This window comes from Protomyctophum bolini (genome assembly GCF_963924005.1).
Source record: "Protomyctophum bolini genome assembly, chromosome: 13".
Taxonomy (NCBI): Eukaryota; Metazoa; Chordata; class Actinopteri; order Myctophiformes; family Myctophidae; genus Protomyctophum; species Protomyctophum bolini.
This window is the reverse complement of record NC_137874.1, coordinates 26,291,277-26,313,003: the sequence shown is the minus strand read 5'-3', so window position 1 is coordinate 26,313,003 and position 21,727 is coordinate 26,291,277. Positions and strand designations below refer to the sequence as shown.

The 21,727-nt window shown below is 43.4% G+C and overlaps 1 protein-coding gene across 1 annotated transcript; it reads left to right on the top strand.

The window, feature by feature from the left end:
- The first annotated feature begins 950 nt into the window (after positions 1–950).
- ints2 (integrator complex subunit 2) lies at positions 951–21,491 on the top strand. Its single transcript, XM_080779647.1, has 25 exons — positions 951–1,095; positions 1,771–2,085; positions 2,192–2,330; positions 3,025–3,127; positions 3,334–3,447; positions 4,818–4,948; positions 5,176–5,346; positions 5,646–5,863; positions 7,201–7,326; positions 7,664–7,735; positions 8,861–8,975; positions 9,406–9,474; positions 9,751–9,885; positions 12,489–12,668; positions 13,316–13,427; positions 14,210–14,314; positions 14,831–14,995; positions 16,248–16,452; positions 17,251–17,370; positions 18,260–18,464; positions 19,041–19,349; positions 19,862–19,969; positions 20,291–20,396; positions 20,616–20,792; positions 20,902–21,491. The coding sequence occupies exons 2-25, from the start codon at positions 1,793–1,795 to the stop codon at positions 21,084–21,086; spliced, it is 3,663 nt and encodes a 1,220-aa protein (XP_080635773.1). The 5' UTR covers positions 951–1,095; positions 1,771–1,792; the 3' UTR covers positions 21,087–21,491.
- The last annotated feature ends 236 nt before the right edge of the window (positions 21,492–21,727 follow it).

Genomic DNA, 21,727 nt, shown 5'->3' with positions numbered 1-21,727 from the left:
GTACTGCAGTGGGTTTTATCAATTAAACATCTTCGCTTTAATACAATTTGCTGAATCTCACGACTCTGATTTCTGCCAAAGCATCAACTTGAAATACACTATAGTTTTCAACCCTTTTTGTATCAAGGGTCGTTATTTATTCAGCATTTGAGCCAATAGGACCACCATTTGATGATATTTACCTCAGACCCAAAAAGGTTTTGTTGGATAGGTTGGATACAATTCCACGCTGTATTGTGTTGGTATGATAGAAGAGATAACAGGCAACATTGATCAAAATAACAATTATTCTACAGTATGTATTCTACAGTAGCCTATCTAATTGTGTATGTAGACTTCTTGTAAGTTAAGTAATGCAGATATTTAACAATAATGTAACTCTTGAGAGTGTAAAATTAAACCAAATGGACACGTACAGGTCCATTTGGTTTCAATTTACACTCACAAGAGTTAAAGATCTAGAAGGGTCCATTTGGTCACAAACTCTCCATCATTTAGCTGGGGACCACCTGAATCCCCCTCAAGGACCACTGGTAGTCCCCAGACCACTGGTTGAAAACTACTGGACTACTGGAAGCCCCCATAGGTCCCAAAGGCTCTGGGTCCCATGCATAGACTGTAAAAAGAAATGTTGCTTAGTATAAACCTTTATGATTCAAATGTTATATTATCTATTGTTTTTGACCATCTACCTTTGATGTCACAGCTTTGAATCAAAACAATATGGTCTTATGATGTGATCACTGCCTGTCCAATACTGCATTGAAAATATATTGCACAGAGATCTCTCTCTCTCTCATATATATTATTAACCCATTTCATTTTGAGATGTATTACCCTACCCCCATCAAACACAAATGTTTGGTCAAACCAGTCCCATTGGAAAAGCATTGAGGCGGCCATCAAACACAGACAGAACACAGAACATGCGTTTGGTACGTGTGTATGAGGCCGGATCATGCAGCCAGCACACAGCCACAGCCAGTGTGTTTGTTGACAGCACTCCTTTGTAACGTTAGGAAACGCATTCGCAGTCTGAGGTCTCAAATAGTACATTTATATTAAAAAGACACAAATCATAATCATACGTATAGGGTAAGGCGATTATTTGTTTGTTTGTTTCCGTGCACGTGAAGACAAGAAATACTGAACTCTCAGTTGTTAGCCTAGCTTGCCTTAGCCTATAGCTTGCTGTGATACCAATGAATGGAATGTTAGCTGGCTTTAGATAGCTACTGTACTGTCATGTGTTTACTTTTTAGGCAGTATGTTTGCGGTGTTTCTTTGCTAGCATGATACAACTCGAGTTTTCGAGGTTTGCTTAAATGAACCGTTCGGCAAAGCAAGTACATATTGCAATTTAATTGAAGTGACAGTGAACTTTAGCCAGCCAGCTAACGTTAGTTCGTTAGCTTAGCTGCTGGTTGTTGATATAACTTCAGCTCTGCGATAAGATAATGTAGAAAGTTAGTATTCTGGTCAACCTTAGCCAATTTAAATTTGAGATACATTAATCCTATAATACTGTAGTTTGAAACACATCAGCCCAAGACAAACACATCCATCAATATCTGATTTAGCTTAAATCATGATCAAATGTATGTCATTAAAGGCTTTGGGTTCAATTATTGTTTGTTGTGTGAAACCTTTAATTTCATGCAGGCATGTTATGTTACCCAAGTCCCACAAAACAGATTATAATTTATGATGCCTAACTGCTAGTACGAGATGGTCACCAGTAGATTCTTTCATTGTCTTTGTTTCCTCCAGGTTTCACCCAGTACTTGCAGAGATGACGGACAGTGCAGGGCTGCAGTTTGTCAGCCCCTATGCTTTTGAAGCCATGCAGAAAGTGGATGTAGTGCGGCTTGCTGCTTTAAGTGGCCCAGAGCTGAGGCTGCTTCTGCCATGCCTAGTGAGGATGGCTCTCTGTGCCCCAGCTGACCAGAGCCAGAGCTGGGCTGAGGACAAGAAGCAAATCCTCCGCTTGCTGTCTGGAGTGGAGGCTGTCAACTCTATTGTTGCATTGTTGTCAGTTGACTTCCATGCTCTGGAGCAGGATGCACGGAAGGAGCAGCAACTCAGGTAAACTTGGTGTTTGTGAGATGAAGTACTTGCCCATTCGTGTTGTACACACAGGCTATATATTTAAGCTATATTTTATGCTATTAATGTTTTTGGTACCCTGTAGACACAAAGCAGGAGGCTCTAATGGAGAGAGCATCTTAGTTTCTCAACTCCAACATGGCCTGACCTTGGAGTTTGAACACAGTGATCCCCTCAGGCGACTCCGCCTGACCCTCAGTGAACTGTTGGCTATCATGAATAAGGTGAGATTGCTCCTTGATTGGCTTTGCCTCCCAGATTATGAGCTCTTTCTTCTTAGGAAATGTACAATGGATACTACTAATGGCTTTTAAGGACACTGTAGTATGCCGCTATGTAGCCCCCACGTCTAGAGTTCTTAACTTCTTGCCGCTATGCAGCCCTCTCTCACAAACGTTGCACTGACAATCTGACCAATTTGCCCATATGGAGATCTTTATCTGTCAGTCCTGTTCCGACACATTTAGGTTAGACAACACACTCCATATTTGGGCGTAGTTGGGAACTCCTTAGTGACATTTGATAGTGTGACAACATGGACTGCCAGAACTTTACCCGTTTCCTATCTTCATTATATGTATATGTAATTTGTAAGTTGATTAGCGGGTATACTGTGGTTATTTGGGTCGTTTGATGCGCAAACCACAGGGGCTCCTGGAAGTGGTATTTACTTTCTTCTGGGGATTTACGTGTATAATTGGGATACATAATTATTTCGCCCTGGAGGGGTACAGATAGTACTACATTTACTACATTTATTAACTATGTACATTATGGCGACATACATTACTATTTTATGTATCTAAAAGACATTGGTATGAATCCATTGTACGTTTTTTTTAATGAGATTGTGTTGAGAATATTGAACTTATCCCATATAGTTTAATTTTAAAAGCCTTTTTTGCTTTTCACTCTCAGGTGGCAGATTCAAATGGAGAGTTTTTCCTAAAGTCATCTGAACTCTTTGAAAGCCCTGTTTACTTGGAAGAGGTGGCAGATGTACTTTGTATTCTACAAGCAGGTACACACAGAAGTGCATACGTTATTCAGATAATTATTACGTGATTATTCAAGTAATTAATTAGTTCTTTCAGTACAACAATAAATCTGAGACTGAGCATCAGCTCTGAATGCAGTTGTTGGCATCTTTTACATATTTCTTTATAACAACTTAAGGATGTCCCGATATGAGCATTAGATTGTTTTTCAATTCTCTCTTTTCTGTAGAGCTGCCCTCCTTGCTGCCCATCGTGGATGTGGCAGAGGCGTTGCTTCATGTTCGTAATGGGGACTGGTTTCTATGTTTGCTGGTTGCCAACGTCCCAGACAGCTTCAATGAAGGTAATTCTTCTGTTAACGTCATGAGCCACATCACCTGGTTATTACAGTTAGTACAGTGCTTCATATACTTTGTAAGCTGATCCACCACATCAGGAATGGACCCTTCACTTAACATAGGCTACAGCAGGAGTCTGTCTTTGAAAGCTGTAATTTTATGCAGACAATTGACTTGTCATTACATGTTTTTGTAGTCCATTTAGTTGTTGCCATTCTAATTCTCCTTTTGATTGATGATGAACATTATGGTCTCGCTCTGGCCCACAGAGTGTTCTGTGTGCTTGCAGAGACACATTAGCAGGAAATGGAATGTCCCACTCCCTCCAGTGCATTTTTATCACACGGAGGGTCAGTGTTGAGTCAATAGCTTATTTGCATGAGTAACATAGCAGTCAACATCATGGAATCCTTTTTAGCTTTGTTAATGGAAACGCACACACATTTTATTAAATTGAAAAGGAAATGAATCAATTTTGAGGGTGAAGCGCTGAAATTGTCTCTCCTCTACAAGCATCAAGTACCATCATATTGATCATGAGCGGGTAACTATAAGCTCATTTCATGTGAAATGATCCAGGAGTGGTGGAGATGGAAGCTAATATCATTTCAGTGTCATCATGTCACAGTCTCAGCCCAGCTATAAACATTTTGCCTTTTAAACTGTCAACCTTGGTGAAGTACAGGCAAAGTGAGACGTGGCTTTGGAAGTGCTGTCTTCTGATGGCTGTTAAATCTTATTTACGGGCAAATAAATGAGTCAGGATTCTACACTTTAGTGTATTTATAGCTGTTCCAGAACCATGCCAAAAAGCAAGCAAGGAAACCCAGAGCTATGGCTTACAATATAAAAGCAATCATGACCATACAAGATAAAGAATTCAGTTACCGGTATACTAAGTACTGGGATCACATATTGTTGCAATGTCAATTTGTGTAACCACTTTCCATAAAATCTAAATTTATGCTAATTTAGGAATGAAAGCTGCATTTATCAATAAAATATTTGCTTGTTTACTTTGGACACTTGCTGTCTTTGATGTCCATTGCTCTCCATCTGGTTATGCCATGCTTGAGAAATTCATGTCCATATTCCACAATTTATAGCTTAACAAACACCAGAGGGTAAATACATTCTCAACAGGCAAAGAGAATAGACGGATTTGTACAGTTGCTTTTAGTTACCCTCTGATAGAGTTAGGCGTTTCAAGTTATATCTTTGGTGTAAAATATTTCATTCTGAAATTGCTTTTGGCTGTTTCTATGACAATGAGCTTTTTCCCTCAAATTGATAAGCATCTTCTTTTTATAACTAAATCCAATGTAACTGATCTAACCGATTTAAACAATGCATGTGTGTACTACTGTGTCTGCAGTCTGCAGGGGTCTGATCAAGAATGGGGAACGTCAAGATGAGGAGAGCATTGGGGGCCGTCGCAGAACCGAGGCCCTCAGGCAACTGTGTCAGATGAACCCATCACAGGCCCTCAACATCCGAGCTATGGTGGTCAGTTCTAACTATATTACCAGCATACAGCTGTAAACCCATTCTGTTAGAAAATACTGCAACCCACTGTTTTTCCCCCTGTTTGCAGGTTGGACAATACACAAACGGATCAATATCTTTCTTATGACAGCTGCTAGAGATGAAGACTATTATGTAACCTAACCTAATCCCAGTGTATTTATGAGGTTAGGCACTAGTAATGGGTGACTGTTTTACCGTGTCTGCAGGTGGAGGAGTGCCACCTACCAGGACTGGGTGTAGCCCTTACTCTGGACTACAAGCCAGACACTGCAGATGAGGCCGTCAGCCCCCTGGTCGCCTACGTCAGTGGTCTCCTGCTGGGCACCAACACCAAAGTCCGTACCTGGTTCAGCATGTTCATCCGTAACGGGCAGCAGGTGAGAGACTGGCCATTAAAGGACCCAATGCAAGGGTGTAATTGGTTTTCGATGGGGGCGTAATGACGATATGTTTTAGTGTCGAGAGGATTATACATGTATATATACATGTATATAATCTGACACCGCTGCCATATCAAGCACAAGTAGTCATTACGTCATACTCTGGCACGGCGCATACACATCAAACAGCGTCATACGCATCGAAGCACTGGACGAAAACTATTACTTGCGCACTCTGCTTGCGCAAGTAACACGCACGCACGCACCAGTTGACTTCTTTGTGTCTTTGCTGCTAGCGTAAGAGGGAGAGCAGCTCGGTGCTTTGGCAGATGCGCAGACAGCTGTTGCTGGAGCTGGTGGCTATCCTGCCACGCTCGTGCAGCTCCCGAGTGCCCAACGACAGCAACATGGAGGATAGCAGCTCAGGCTCCTCTGGACTCAGAGAGGAGCATGTGGTCAAGGCCAGCGCCCTGCTCCGCCTTTACTGTGCCCTCATGGGCATTGCTGGTCTCAGGTATACTGTCTCTAAAACCTCCAAGTCTGTAATTACACCTAGCAGGTTCTGTCTGTTTTTAGATGTTGTGTGTTGACAGACACAGCTCGTTACTGTGTATAACTTGTGAAAATACAGTATTTTCCTGACTTTTGTACTGTATCTTCATGTTAATCCAGTTAGTACCTTCCCCATGTTCACTCTAGCCTGTTCACTCTAGTCTTCATAAATGTAAACACCATTTATAAAACTAATATTTTGCTGTGGCAGTAATTAGTATTATCAGAGCTGTGCATGGCAAAGACATGCCCATGTCTCCACACACACACGCACACACACACACACACACACACACACACACACACACACACACACACACACACAAACAGTATGTAAACAATAGTCAGGACTTTGGTGCTGATTGGTCCATTCATTTGCAAGAATAGCAGCAGCCACATAGACGCCTTGCACCTATAGGCCAGGACATGGCCACACCTTTCTCGTATGAAGGCAGTTGGACAGGTGCTTGTCACTTCTTGGTAGCTATGTGTGCCCCCCCCCCCACACACACACACACACACACGCTCGCACACAATGTGCATCATGTGTTTCTATATTCTACATCTCCAATCCTGTTCGAAGGTGTTTAATGTTTATTTACAAGATCACTTCACTTTTTTTTTGCCGGGGAATTTTTCATAATAAAGGAGCTAGAGTGCCAAGCAGATGAGGCAGATTTTACTCTGAAAAGCCATTACCCCCGAAACCGGGAGGATAATCTTCCGTTACCACCTAGAAGAGCTTATATTCCAAATGAGATGCTAGGTTAAGTCAGAAATGAAGACAGAACATTGCCGTTTTCATTTCGATATACTTCGATTGTTGAAATTAAAATCAATTTTTCAATGCAGTTACTATATCGTTACACTCCTAAATGATAGTCAATGGACCAGCGCTGGCAAGAGCTGCAATGACAAATTCGGCCACTATGTCCATTTCGCCTCAGGGTTTCTTCCGGGTGCCGTCTCTATTAATATATACTCTGAGGTCCAAGCCCCCCACGGTTTGATTAGAAAAGACTTGTCTATGCAGGGTGCAGTAATTAGTTCAGAAGTCATTGGTCTGACAAACGACAACCTACCTCAAACCATAACCGCAAGCATGGGAGCAGCGCATGTTCGAGCGGTTCCCACTTCCCGCATGTCGGACTAATGCTCCGTCGGAATTACGTGCGGATCCCGTCTACGCATCCTTAGCATAATTAGTGTTAACTTGAAGCTCTCTTACGAGCTCACTTAAGTGAAAGAGCTCTCTTAAGTTAAATGGCTCACTCTAAATGTCTCCCTGGTTGCCCTCAGGCCCACAGACGAGGAGGCAGAGCAGCTCCTTCAGCTGATGACCAGCCGCCCACCGGCCACCCCTGCTGGTGTGCGTTTTGTGTCCCTCTCCTTCTGTAAGCTGCTGGCGTTCCCTACACTGGTCAGGTAAGTGAAGCTCAGCCACACTTCAGCCTGCCCTACACACATGGAAAAGCTGTTATCCTCGTGAAATGCCATTTCATGGTGGGTCTGGTCTCACTGCCCCACTTGAATAACCGGTAGTCTTGTGGTTTGATTCCCGGCCAACGCAGGCTTCCTGCCAAAACACTGCAGCCTTTTACGATTCAGTCCATATCCTGGACTATCTTGTTCATGAATGGTGTTTTCTCTCTCTGTCTGTCTGTCTGTCTGTCTGTCTGTCTGTCTGTCTGTCTGTGTGTGTGTGTGTGTGTGTGTGTGTGTGTGTGTGTGCGTGTGCATGTGTGCGCGCACGCGTGTCCAGCACCCCAGAGCAGGAGCAGCTAATGGTGATATGGCTCAGCTGGATGATTAAAGAAGAGGAGTACTTTGAGAGGTGAGTAGAATCTAATCAGACAGTTGTGTGACTGCTCGGAAAGTCTTCAAATTCTATTAGTCTTTAATGATTTATTATTCGTTTTTGTCATGTGACAGTATAAAATGAAATATTATACAACAGGTAGTTCCGACCAAGCAATCTGACTGGTTGAAATAGGCTCTCTACCTGTGCTTAAACCAGTATGATGAAACACCTGATAAACTTGACCTTGACACCTGGACAAAAAATAACTCTGCAGTCCGCACCTGATCAGACCATTATATGGCACAGCTGCGATGCTCACTTCAGCTGCGATGCTCACTGTCGTACCAATAGCCACTGTCATTGTATGGGCATACATTTTTTTTTGTTTTTATTCCACAGTTTTTTCTTTTAATTAGCTTACATTATATTATATTATATTATATTACCGACAAAGGACAAGAAGACAACCGATAGCTAAACATGAGATCATGAACAACGTTGAATAATGTGGATCTCTAGATCCTCTAGATCTAGAACAGTGTGTCTCCATTGTGGACGTCATGTAGCCAGCGATTGATGTCAGACATCTATTGTCTATGACATATTCATGACATGACTCTAAACGTCATATGTAATCAACTCTAAAACGTTTCAGCCTGATCACAGTCACGTTGACTTCCATTATGAAATTCAAGTTATAAATATTAAAGAAAACAATTATTAGATGTACTTCTGTGGCCTATAGGACAACCATTCACCCACACACGTTTTAACATATAACCATATTTATGGTTTTCTAATTAAAGTAGGGCCCTATTTCTTACAAAAGTGCCATATTATCATGAATGAACGGACAACGGACATTCAATCAACTCCAGATTGTTATTGCATGTTGAGCGGCCTGTATAGAGTGTACCTCCAAAGCACTTTCACGTCTGCACAAACTTAAACTTAGAGGGTGCCACAAATGCAAAAGGTTGCACCATATATCGCAGAAATGCTATTCTCTCCCCCAGCTTCCTTGCATCGATTCGTGACGGCTGCAACCCACATTTACATAAGTTAATACAGTAGGCATATTCAGCTTGTAGCGCTCTCCTCAATGAATGCAGAATTAAAGTTTAAGTCTCTTGTGTGTGCTCGTCTCCCTTCTCCTAGTGCTGCGGGCGTATCTGCCTCTTTTGGAGAGATGCTATTACTGGTTGCCATGTATTTCCATAGCAACCAGCTCACCTCCATCATCGAGTTGGTGTGCTCCACTTTGGGGATGAAGGTAAGGTGGGGGTGATCCATACATAGTGTCTGTCTGACTGGCCCACCGGCCCTGTTCCTTCTCTGCAGTGGAGGAAATTATACAGAATAGACCATAGAAAAACACCCACCAGCCAATGCCTTACCTAGCAAACACCACTCTGCACCCTGCAGCCAGTTCTGCTGTTTGTATTGCTAGAGTCTGCAGCTGTTGTCCACCCTGTCAGCGAAGTAGGTTTTCCCCCTGTTGCAGTGTGTATTTCCCTGCTAAGATATGAACACCCAACCCCCAGGGCGGTCTTATCAATTCACCCTCTATGCCTGCCATGTAGAATTTATCTTCTGAAATGTGAGGGGAGGGAATTACTAAATGCCCATGCCATTTCCTGCAGGATGTTTTTCATTCACTGAGTGTGTTGATCTTCTTGTGTTTTTTTATTTCCTTTCTTCAGATTGCCATAAAGCCTAGCTCTCTGAGCAAGATGAAGACCATCTTCACACAGGAAATCTTTACTGAGCAGGTACATATGCCGCATAACCACCCACAGGAATGACATTGCCTCACGATATATCCCTTAACCACATTGACCCTAACATCCATATTCTGATACGATGTGAATATAGGCTAAACTTATGTGAAAATCAAGCTATTTGCTTTGCAAATTGATTTTGTGTAAATGGGTAAAAAAGAGTCGATCAGGTACATTCCCTGTTTTTACTTTATATTTGATACTTATCATAGTTACTTTCATAAATCATTCTTGTTTGTTTTTCTTGGTGTTGTCCTTTATTTTTAGGTTGTTACTGCCCATGCTGTGAGGGTTGCAGTAACAAACAACCTGAGTGCCAACATCACAGGTTTCCTGCCCATTCACTGCATCTACCAGCTGCTGCGAAGTCGGGCTTTCACTAAGCACAAGGTCTCCATCAAGGTAGGGATGGTCTACTCTACACCTGAACGGCTGCTGACTGCTTCACTGTCTTTAAACACAGCTGTCCTAATGTATACATGGCTGCATCTGCTCCATATGTTGCTGCAAGCCCAGCTCCAGTATAGGGAATGTTGGCGATTCAGTTTATTTCAAGTGAAACTAGAAAAAGTGCCTTAATGGGCACAGGTCTCCACCAGGAGGATAGGAGTGTGTGTGATGTTTGGCAAAATGTTTAGGAGTAATATAAACATGTTTTTGTGTTTTTGTGTGTGTGTGTGTGTGTGTGTGTGTGTGTGTGTGTGTGTGTGTGTGTGTGTGTGTGTGTGTGTGTGTGTGTGTGTGTGTGTGTGTGTGTGTGTGTCACGACTTGGCCTGTTGTAGCGCCACTATGATGTCTTCCTCAGCCTAGTGGGAATATGCATGCACAGTTTTACCGCAATTGGACGCTGCGTTGAGGAGTTGTGGCGATTTGTACAAAACGGGTACAAAGCGGGCTACTCCTAAAAACTTTAGAAGCCAGTCGTAGCCAATCAGGATGGATTATGAGAAATTAAACAAACCCGTCTTGATCACATGACTCTGGAGAGTATGTGTACAGATTTACGTGAAATTTTGATAAAATCAAGGGGCACGGTGGCACAGTCGGTAGTGCTGTCGCCTTACAGCTAGAAGGTCCTGGGTTCGATTCCCGCTGGGGGCGTGTTCCCTCCTCTGCGTCATCAGTGCCCAGTTTGCATGTTATCCCCGTGTCCGCTAGGGTAGGTACCCTCACAAAAACATGCAGTAATCCTGGTCTCTAAAAGCCACCCGGGGCGCCTGATGGAGGGGAAAGGAACTGGTCGGAATAACGTGTTCCTTCCACGTGCTATGTCCGGCCAGGGAAATTCCCCCCTGTCAGATGAAAAGAAGCAGCTTTTCCTCATGCATAGAAGGAGGCATGAGGTCAGTCCGCTGCCACCCCAGGTTGGCAGAGGAAGTGTAGCGCCCAGGATTACATTAGATAATTGGCACTGGGTGAAAAAACTGGGTTGCAAAATCGTGGGATAAAAATTATATAAAGAAATTATAATAATTTGGATAAAATCTGATAATAATAATATAATCTTTTTTTTTGTTATCAAATGTTTTTTTATTAAAGACAAAAAATCACAATAAGATACGTTAACATCATGAATGACTAAAGAAAACAAGAAACAAAAAACACAAAAACAAACAAACCCACCCACCCCTCCCCCCGAGACCAAAGATGCCAAAAAATGTCAGTACTCTTACTACTGTGCAAATGGGAACAAATAATAATATAATCTGAAAGTAATATGACAATGTGTTTTATATTATGTCGGCCTCCTGGTGGCACTATAAAGAGCAGATGTGAAAAATTCCAGGCAAAGGTTTTCTTTGGTCTCTAGGGAGTGTGCATACAAAGTTTTACACAGATCAGTGCAGTTAGAGGTACAAACACTAATTGGCCAGTTATAGCGCCACCACTCGGCCTAGTGGGAATGTGCGTGCACAATTTCACGGAAATCACACGATGTGTTCATGATTTGCGGCATTTTGTTTGAAGCCGTGCACTCCTGAGAACTTAGCCAATCAGGATGGAGTCTGAAAAATCTGAAAGACCCGTTTGTGTGATGTTTGGACAAAATCTGTAGGTGTACTGTCCAATAAATTGTTTTGCACAAAGCAGCCTCCTGGTGGCGCTATAAGAGGCCAATGAGAAAACCTTGGGGCAGAGGTTCAGCTGTGGCATTCAGGGAGTGTGTGTGCAGAGTATGGCTGCGATAAACCCAACGGTGCCGGAGATTAGCTGTCCACACATGCAAAACATACTCTCTCCCCATGCCTTCGGCCTGGTGGAGACAATTAAGCGCAGTGTAGCTGCATGTCTTCATGAATACAGATTAACTGCTCCAGAGCATATTATTAATTATTATTATTTCTGTACTAGTTTATAGAGAGGAGAAGCCACATTGCATTAATTGAGGTATGGCCACAATAGTGGTTTTGTGATGTATTGGGTTTGAGAATTGTTTAATCCATGGATTGAGAGCATTATGACACATACCTGCTGAAGTTATTTAATATTTTTTTGAAAATCACTAATAAAATGTTAATAAAACAAAACCCACAAACGACTACATATTTTACTTATTTTCCAGTGAAGTAAATATTTACTGCTTATACTTGTCAGCAGCCTGGTTCTTACATGGGGGCTGGAAGTGCAAGTTGTAAATTCCAGGGCGCTTTCACAGGAACCTGCTTTTTACAGGTGTGCAGATTATTTTGTTCACTCAACTTACTTTGCAGCTACAACTCAACCTTGTAAGGAGCGCTTGTATATATTGGGAAAAGGTTAGGCGGTCAACTATATTCTGTGCTACAAAACATGGTCACCACCAGCTAGGTACTGTAGCGCGTTACCTGTTTACTTACTTCACTTATGGATAGGGTCCTCTATCCTGGGCCTTGTGTCCCAGCTGTTTCCATGTCAGTTCACACTGCTTGATGTCAGTCTCAAGGTCGCTGTGCCCGGTGTTCTTCAGCCTTCATTTTTACCTGTTTGCCACAAATTAATTTCATGCATGTGTTGTCTGTTCTAGGACTGGATCTACCATCAGCTATGTGAAACCACCACCCCTCTCCACACCCAGCTGCTGCCCCTCATCGACGCCTACATCAACTCCATCCTCACCCCGGCCTCAAAGGCCAACCCTGAAGCCACCAATCAGCCCATCACAGAGCAAGAGATACTTAATGTCTTCCAGAGCTCTGCTGCTGGGGTGAGTTGTTGACTCAGGTCTAGAATACAGCACACACACTAACTGCACTAACAGAAAATGTGTTAGTATTGTGTTATTTTGCATGTTGGTTGCATCTGATAACCGCACTGGTTGCTACTTATTACAGTATTTGACATCCACCAAATTAGGTGCTTGTTTCATGAAGCTATAGAGCGTCGCGGTCCCTCCCCCTTTCATGACGCATTTTTCCCATAGATATTTCAAGAGGTGGCTTTGTCCACTGCGTAAACGTCTTTAAATAAATACTTTTTGAAATGTCTATGAGGAAAATGAACGGAGAATCATTTCCTGGGCCCTGGTAGGGGGCGGGACTGCGACGCTCTATAGAGGGTATGCACAAAGTGAGGGGAAAATTGAGTGGCAAAGTTTAATGTTGTTTAATGCAATCAGATAAGACTTTACTGTTTGGATGTATGGGCCAGAAAGTAGTTTTTTCATTAAAGAATGTTGCGCGCACACAGTGTTTTCATACTGTGTACAGCGTAACTGCACACTGAAAGCTTTCAGCAGATAATCTTTAACAGATTATTATTATTATTATTATTATTTTACCTAACCTAGTGATTGCTGATGTGAAACACCTGACCCCATGTGTTTGACCCACACCCTCTCTCTGTGATTACCAGGGCGAGGGCGGTCGAGGAGGACGCCAGGGTTACAGCATCACCAGCCAGCTCCTCATCCTCTACTACATCCTCACCTATGAGGAGAACCTCCTGGCCAGCACCAAGCAACTGGGTAAATACAGCATCAGTCCTCTCTCTCTCTCTCTTCCATTGTCTTCTTCTCCTCCTCTGCCAAAAGAGGCATTGTGTCAGAGGAAGGAAGGGCGACATTTGTTTTCTTGTTAAGTACTAGGAAATGCACTCTGTGGCTGTGGAGTGATTCATGCATTTCTCGTACGACTTGTAAGAGCTAAGCTAATCAGGACAGCTGCAGGTTAGGTTAGATGGAGCAGCTAGCTTGGTAAGTGTTTTTTCTCAGATCAGATCAGATTCCTTTATTTGCCATTGTGTAAAACACATAGGAATTAGCTTCCTGTTAGAATCTCTCCTTCGCCCCGCCCTTCATTAGTCCTTAGTCCAGATTTATGCCCGTCTCTTTTAATTGTTTACCCAACTGCTCCTGCAGCCTTCAAGATAGGAGTAATGATGCCCATCAGCGTTGGTAATGAACCTGACCTCCCCTCCTCCATGCGTTGGCAACATACTACTGTTACTACAGCCAAAATAGAAACACACTTCTCCCCCTTCTCTGTTCATGTTTATTTTACTTTCATTTAACCAGGAAAAAGCCTTGTTGAGATGAAACATTTCCAATTAACTATAATTTAACTAGGATAGGAAAAAGCCATATTGAAACCCTTGAAAAATAACATTTTCAAGGGTGTTCTGTCCAACACGGGCAGCAGCATGTTTAACATGGCATATAACACATTTCTATAGTTTTCTATCCTCTCATTTCTCCCTGTCAACACAGCCTTTATGATGTCTCGTTCTTGGTTTTGATTTGTTTTGTAGCCTTGATGCAGAAGAAGCCAAAGTCCTACTCTGCTGCTCTCATGGATCAGATTCCCATTAAGTACCTGGTCACCCGCGCCCATGGACTACAGCAGGAGCTGGGAGGTGAGACGCACACCATCTATTCTCTACACAAGTAAACACAGCTGTAGTTCCGTAGTGTCTGTGTATGTGCGACGTGCGCACTATCTATTAGATCACCATGCCAAAACCTGTACTCGCATTCATTGTATTCTTTTGGGGAACACGGTTGGCCAAAATAAATTCATCTTTTAGTTGCACATCTTCCCGGGGGTTGATGTAGCCACTCTAAAATTTCCCATTAACATTCCCTGCCAACCACGTGTTTTGATGTGTTTTTTTTTCAAGGTCCACACCGCCAATCACGTGTGTTTTTAGTTTTTACACTAGATGTCGCTCTTCGCTAACCTACAGTATGAGTCACAATCAATGACTTATGTGTGATGTTTGTAGAATTTTGGCCACAAGATTCATTGACTTCTCTGAACTCCTTTGCTCTCCTCCGCTCCACATGCCAGGAGGGTGTGGGCTGGGGCACCACTAGAAGTCACACATACAGTACGCACAGTCAGTCACACAACGATATGTTTGCTGTTCCAGTTCTCCACGCTGCCCTGCTTCGCCTGCTGGCCACCAACTACCCCCACCTGTGTCTGGTGGAGGACTGGATGTGTGAGGAGGAGGTGACGGGCACCCTGCCTCTGCTGAGGAGGACCATTCTGGACAAGGACACCTGCAGATACACCCAGAGCCAGCTCCACCAGGGTGAGAGGAACTAACTAACTGTACTAACAGAGAGCCAGCTCCACCAGGGTGAGAGGAACTAACTAACTAACTAACTGTACTAACAGAGAGCCAGCTCCACCAGGGTGAGAGGAACTAACTAACTGTACTAACAGAGAGCCAGCTCCACCAGGGTGAGAGGAATGTCCACTGACATCTGTCAATGTTTCTTTTTATGTTCAGAAATGATGACAGTGGGAGTGTAGCCTTGGGAGTTGGGAGGGGGTGACTATTGGACATTGGCATAATGGGATCCTAGCATTACTACAGTACCATACTACTACTACCACTACCCTTTATTATTAGCCTTTATCACCACAATGGTCTCTAATGCAGATCAGACCATCCATGAGTGTCGCCCCTCCAGTGTCTGCAGGATTATGTGCTGCTAGAGCGTCTATGTCTGATAGAGACCCTGCCAAAATTGCCTTGCACACACTGATGATGATCAGTTTCACGCATAATTATGTGTGAATGCATTTCCATAACCCTAATTGTCTGCATCTCCTGGATTATAGTGGGCAGTAATACCATAAGTAAAATATGGCTGTTTAGCCCGATCATAGTGGTCGGTGAGATGAGTAAAATATGTCTGTTTAGCAATACACAGATCTCTGAAGGAGACGAGAGGGGGATTTAATCCTGCAGTTAACAGCAGAACCTCTATGGTTGTAGCGCAAATTGACCTTTCATTTCAAATGGAAGAAGTATCAGATGCCTGATGAAGGTGACTGAAACATTGCATCAGTAAATGTTTTACCCTTTTGTTTGTTTTTTACCTCCTACTATTCTAGTTAATTTCTCTGACGCACCTGGCTGTCCCTCTGTAGGTGTGCAACATGTATAACCCAATGTAGTCCAGGATTTCCAAGACATTCCACAATGCCATTGTGACACAAAATTCACAAACCCATACATGTTAAAATATACTAACTTATTGAAACAGCCAATATATTTAAATGTCTTCAAATTAGTAGTTTGATTAGAGTAAACAGGCTGTTCCATTTCAGTAGCACCAATGTAAGTAAAATATCCCTTTCCATCAATACCTTTGCATTTATACAGGTAAGTGGAGATATTTAGTTTGTGCGTCCCTGACCTGAGTAAATTCAGGGACCTGTCCTTGAATAATCTTGTCGACCATGCTCAGCCTGGCCAGAGTGACCCCTGAATGTCCACTGGAATTGAGCTCTTTGAAATGGTTCTTATTCATTCAACTTTGTGTTTTGCCCAGCCTTCCAGAAGCTGCCAGCCAGCAGTCCCAGGCTGATGCGCATCCTGGACCACCTGACACTGTCGCCCAGTGACCTGATCTCCTATGCTGAGCCACTGACTGCCAGCATGGGCCTGCTGCTGGAGTCCACGGTGCCCCGGCCCCGGCGCATCCTGCAGACCCTAAACAAGCTGTGGCTGGGCCTCAACACTGTCATGCCCCGCAGGTAAGCATGCTCAAATCACAGCACTTGGTCAGAGGTTCTGTGTCAGATAGTGCTGCCGTTCACTAGGGGAGATGTGATTAATCGAAAACACATCGGTTAATTGATCGACAGACATGTGATGGATATTTACCATAATTTTGTGCTTATATTTACATGACTTTACAGTCATGGTGTCAGTTTTTCTAGTTTTTTTGGCCATTATTTTCAATGTATGCCTTACATTTACCCATCCTACAGTGTATGTGAACAGATTCAGTAAAGGGGTTAAACCTAGACCTACAGTATGAAGGAGTATTGTGTGAATGGATAGCAGCAGCTACTCTTTAATTCTTTAGAGGTCCCAGAGCTCCTGTGACCCAAACACCCCCACAGAAACACCAATGCATCCTATCGACCCATAAATAAAGAGGGGAAACAGAGGGGGTTGGGGGTAACGATAACTACAAAGGGTTGAAATAAAACGAGTCCGACTCTCCATTGGGGAAGATTCCCCTTCTTCTCCAGGATGTTATTGAAGGCCGGCGGGAGGAGATTGTGAGCAGTCTGGGAGCAGGTTAGCCATGTCAGATCTGGCACAGACTCAGACATTCAGGCTGTGTAGAACCTGAAGTTAAAAAGCTATGGCTTCTTAACTTGTATTGATTCTAAAAACAGAAAGGAAGTTACATTTGTATGTCCAGTGGATATTACGATGTTGGAACAAAAGTGTTCCTTGTATCTCAACTTGAAACCTCGAGGGCATATATTTTACTCATCCCAATTGTGATGCGTCTGACAACATGAGTGTGTCTGTTGCAGGTTGTGGGTGATGACGGTGAACGCATTGCAGCCTACAGGCCTCCGACAGCAGAAGTACAGTCAGAACGACCTGATGGTGGACCCTCTCATTGTACTGCGCTGTGACCCAAGGGTCTATAGGTTGGGCCTGTCACCATTATTACATCATTGTACTGCGCTGTGACCCAAGGGTCTATAGGTTGGGCCTGTCACCATTATTACATCATTGTAGTAATAAATTGAGAAAGTCACAATTGTTTGGCATAATCATCATAATCGTTTCCATGTCAAAACATTTTCATACATTTTCAAATAATTGAAAGACATGGCAGATCTATGAGCTCACAATGCGTTGCAATGTGATACCTTGTGGCCTTTTCCCACCATTTACTACACATTATTCTGAAACATAACTTTTGATTATTAACATTTTGCAGCCCTACTTCATTTATTTCACAACATGTCTTGTCTCCATTGATATTGAACAGTCCACTCTCTCTGTCTCCATTGATATTGAACAGTCCACTCTCTCTGTCTCAGGTGTCCTCCATTGATATTGAACAGTCCACTCTCTCTGTCTCCATTGATATTGAACAGTCCACTCTCTCTGTCTCAGGTGTCCTCCATTGATATTGAACAGTCCACTCTCTCTGTCTCCATTGATATTGAACAGTCCACTCTCTCTGTCTCCATTGATATTGAACAGTCCACTCTCTCTGTCTCAGGTGTCCTCCATTGATATTGAACAGTCCACTCTCTCTGTCTCCATTGATATTGAACAGTCCACTCTCTCTGTCTCCATTGATATTGAACAGTCCACTCTCTCTGTCTCAGGTGTCATCCATTGATATTGAACAACAGTCCACTCTCTCTGTCTCCATTGATATTGAACAGTCCACTCTCTCTGTCTCAGGTGTCCTCCATTGATATTGAACAGTCCACTCTCTGTCTCCATTGATATTGAATTGTCCACTCTCTCTGTCTCAGGTGTCCTCCATTGATATTGAACAGTCCACTCTCTCTGTCTCAGGTGTCCTCCATTGATGGACATTGTCCTGCACATGTTGAATGGGTACCTGCTAGCCTCCAAGGCTTACCTCCACTGCCACCTGAAGGAGACGGCTGAGTTCGACCGGCAGAGTCAGACCATCTCTAACCTGGGCCTGACTGGACAGCCTGACGGTCAGCCTGAGGTCACCAGGGAGGAGCTGAAGAACGCCCTGCTGGCTGCACAGGTTGGATAATGGGCCACTCCAGCTTGTCACTCTCGAGCACCGTATGGGTCACGTGACCACGCTGTTTTGTGCACCCTCAATGACGGCACAATCTCTCTAAAAACTCTGGTCTAAGGATGCTTGGCTGTGTGGCAGCGCCTGTGTGTTATCATTATAAAGTCGTGTTTCTACAACGATTTCTACGTGGGTTTTATTGGTTTTTTACCACCATTTTTTAGAAGTTATATTCTCCCTTTTTTACATGGATTCTGTTACAGGAATACAGTACTGAGTACAGTATTGCGTCCCAGGTGATACACGCCTGCATCCATACACACAATTAATTGATAAAGGACGCAATCATATCCCCCCATATGATTGGGTCCTTTATCAATTAATTGCGTGTATGGATGCAGGACGCAACATATTTGCATCTCTGACTCACAATCTCTCTCTAATGTCTTTGTCACGGTCTGCCTCTTTCTTTCTCTGTCTCTCCCTCTCTCTCTCCTCTATATCTCTCTCTCTCTCTCTCTCTTTCTTTCTCTATCTCTCTCTCTCTCTGTGTCCATCTCCTTCTTTTCTCTGTCACCTCAGGACAGTGCGGCGGTGCAGCTGTTGTTGGAAGTGTGTCTTCCCACGTGTGAGGAGCAGCAGCAGCTTGGGGCCGGGAACACAGAGAGCCTTCTGCAGAGCATGAGGGCTCCTCCAGGGAAGTGTAAAGCACCAGGAGGACGGCCCGAGGTGCTGCTGGCGGATGAGGAGATGGAGGTGGTCGGCAGCGGTGCTGAGGAGGAGGAGGGAGGTCTGCTCAGTAACCTGCGGGAGGTGCAGTGTCTCATCTGCTGTCTGCTGCATCAGATGTTCATCGCTGACCCCAACATTGCCAAGCTGGTCCACTTCCAGGTAACGGCAAGGGTTTTACACCATGTACTGTAATGTGTAATGTCATGTCGTCTTTTTGTTTGTGTGTTCATTTTCTTTTTTATAAGGAGTCTGTGCACTCTGGGTGTCGATGTATTCGAATAGTTTTTTTAAATAATTAGCTGAATTGATTAACTGATTAATCTGCTTAACCACTTAAGCCCTATTTTATGCTTTGTTGTACCCCACAAATAGCTAAAATAGCCAATCTACAAGCTCATGACATTTAGGCTATTAGTTTGGTTAACTGTGTAGCCCTAAAAGCCACCACTTTTATTGTAATTGTCTCAGGCCAAAGGGGCACTTTTTCTAGTTGCTCATCGGTTTCCTTTATTGGTGTTCTTGTAAATAAAAGTGATATACAAACATAAATGTGTTTATTTTAATTATTACTCACTAATCTCACTTGATTTATGTGGTTTTGTTGAAGTTCTAGTTTCTTATTTTCTCTTTTCTCTCCTCTGTCTGTTTGTTTGTCTCTCTCTCTCCCTCAGGGTTACCCTCAAGCTCTGCTGCCTCTGACTGTGGCTGGCATTCCCTCCATCCATATATGTCTGGACTTCATTCCAGAGCTGTTGGCCCAGCCCCAGTTGGAGAAACAGGTTAGCCCCAGTATCCATCTCTCTCTCTCTCTCTCTCTCTCTCTCTCTCTCTCTCTCTCTCTCTCTCTCTCTCTCTCTCTCTCTCGTGACTTCACTCATTAGATCGTAAATAAATTAAAATCCACAAATATGCATCCGTGGCCTAACGCCTAATCAAACTGCCCTTGATATTTAACAGAATCACTGCACTGCACCACAGCTCCAATATCGCTTTTATGGGGTCTTTGTTTACTTGAGTTCTTTCATTGTTCATGCTTTGTTAAATGTTTATCTATAACATTGTCCTGACCATGTTGCTGTGGTTTTGCTTTGTCCTGCCAGATATTTGCCATCCAGCTGCTGTCACATCTGTGCACTCAGTACGCACTGCCCAAGTCCATCAGTGTGGCCCGGCTGGCGATCAGCGTCATGGGCACCCTGCTGACAGGTTAGCATGCAGCCAATGTTTTTTTTAATGTATTTTCATTACTTTTGAGACTTCCTCGTCGCAGATGAATACATCTTTCCATCATTATCCCATTTATACAGTATATATGTTGCGTTATCCCTCTCAGCCTTTGTTTGGTCGCCATCTTCTGGTAGCTGCCTGTTAGTGCTGCATAATATTCTCCATTAATGTAAGTATACTGTAATGTTCTTTTTTTAGTACTGACCCGTGCCAAGCGTTTCACCTTCTTCATGCCCACCTTGCCCTGCCTGGTGGCCTTCTGCCAGGCGTTCCCACCGCTGTACGACGACGTGGCAGCTCTGCTGGTGCAGGTGGGTCAAGTGTGTGCCTCCGATGTAGCATCCAAGGCCAGGGACATCGACCCCATCATCACCAGTAAGTACAAGTACACCATGTCCTGTTTGTTGACATTCCTGCTGTATTTAAAAAGGATGCCGATTCAGAGAGTCATGTCGTTTTAACCTTGCGTCATCTCTGTCCTTAGGACTACAGTATCTGAAAGAGAAGCCGCAGGATGTGTTGCTTCCAGGGGGAGATTCTTCTAAGCAGAGTGTAGCACAGAGAACAACAGAGGAGCTAGTAGGGGGATCAGACCCAGACGTCCAACTCTGCTACCGTGTAGAAGCCACATTCATGGACATCATCAGCTCTAGTCTCCATGGAATATAGTACACACACACAAACAAACAAATGCACTGTCAGACACGGGAGAGGTGGACTAAATCGACAACTCACTGCTGAATGAGATTCACTCCCAGGAAGGGCTACTGTCAAACAGTTCCGTTTATCTGTAAACGTATTAGATTCTTGGATGGGTGGAGGCTGTCACTTTTGTCAAGATTTTTTCAGGCTGTTTTCAAGCCTTTGATTGGACATGGGCTCACTCTCATTGTTTTCTGTTGAATATGGATTAGACCTCCATTCCTTCTGTAAATGAGTCATGACATGGAAGTTATATAGAAAATATATGTCGTGTGTAAGTGCTTTTTTTGTAGGTGAAAGGTTGCATTTTAAACAGGTCAATTGTCATGACCACTGTAAAAAGCATATTTTTCTAAGTTCCTTGAATAATATAGTGCTTTTGTACTGTATTTGTTTGTAATAAAAATATATATATACCTGTGTGTGTGTGTGTGTGTGTGTGTGTGTGTGTGTGTGTGTGTGTACGTACGTACGTACTTTAAACTAGAGCACTGTTTCCCAAACAGTGGGTCGTGACATCCCCATGTTCTTGTGGGTCACTTCCCCTTGACTTTTATTAATTTTCCCCTAACCCGGGGCAATTTGAGCCACATGACCACTTTTTCAAG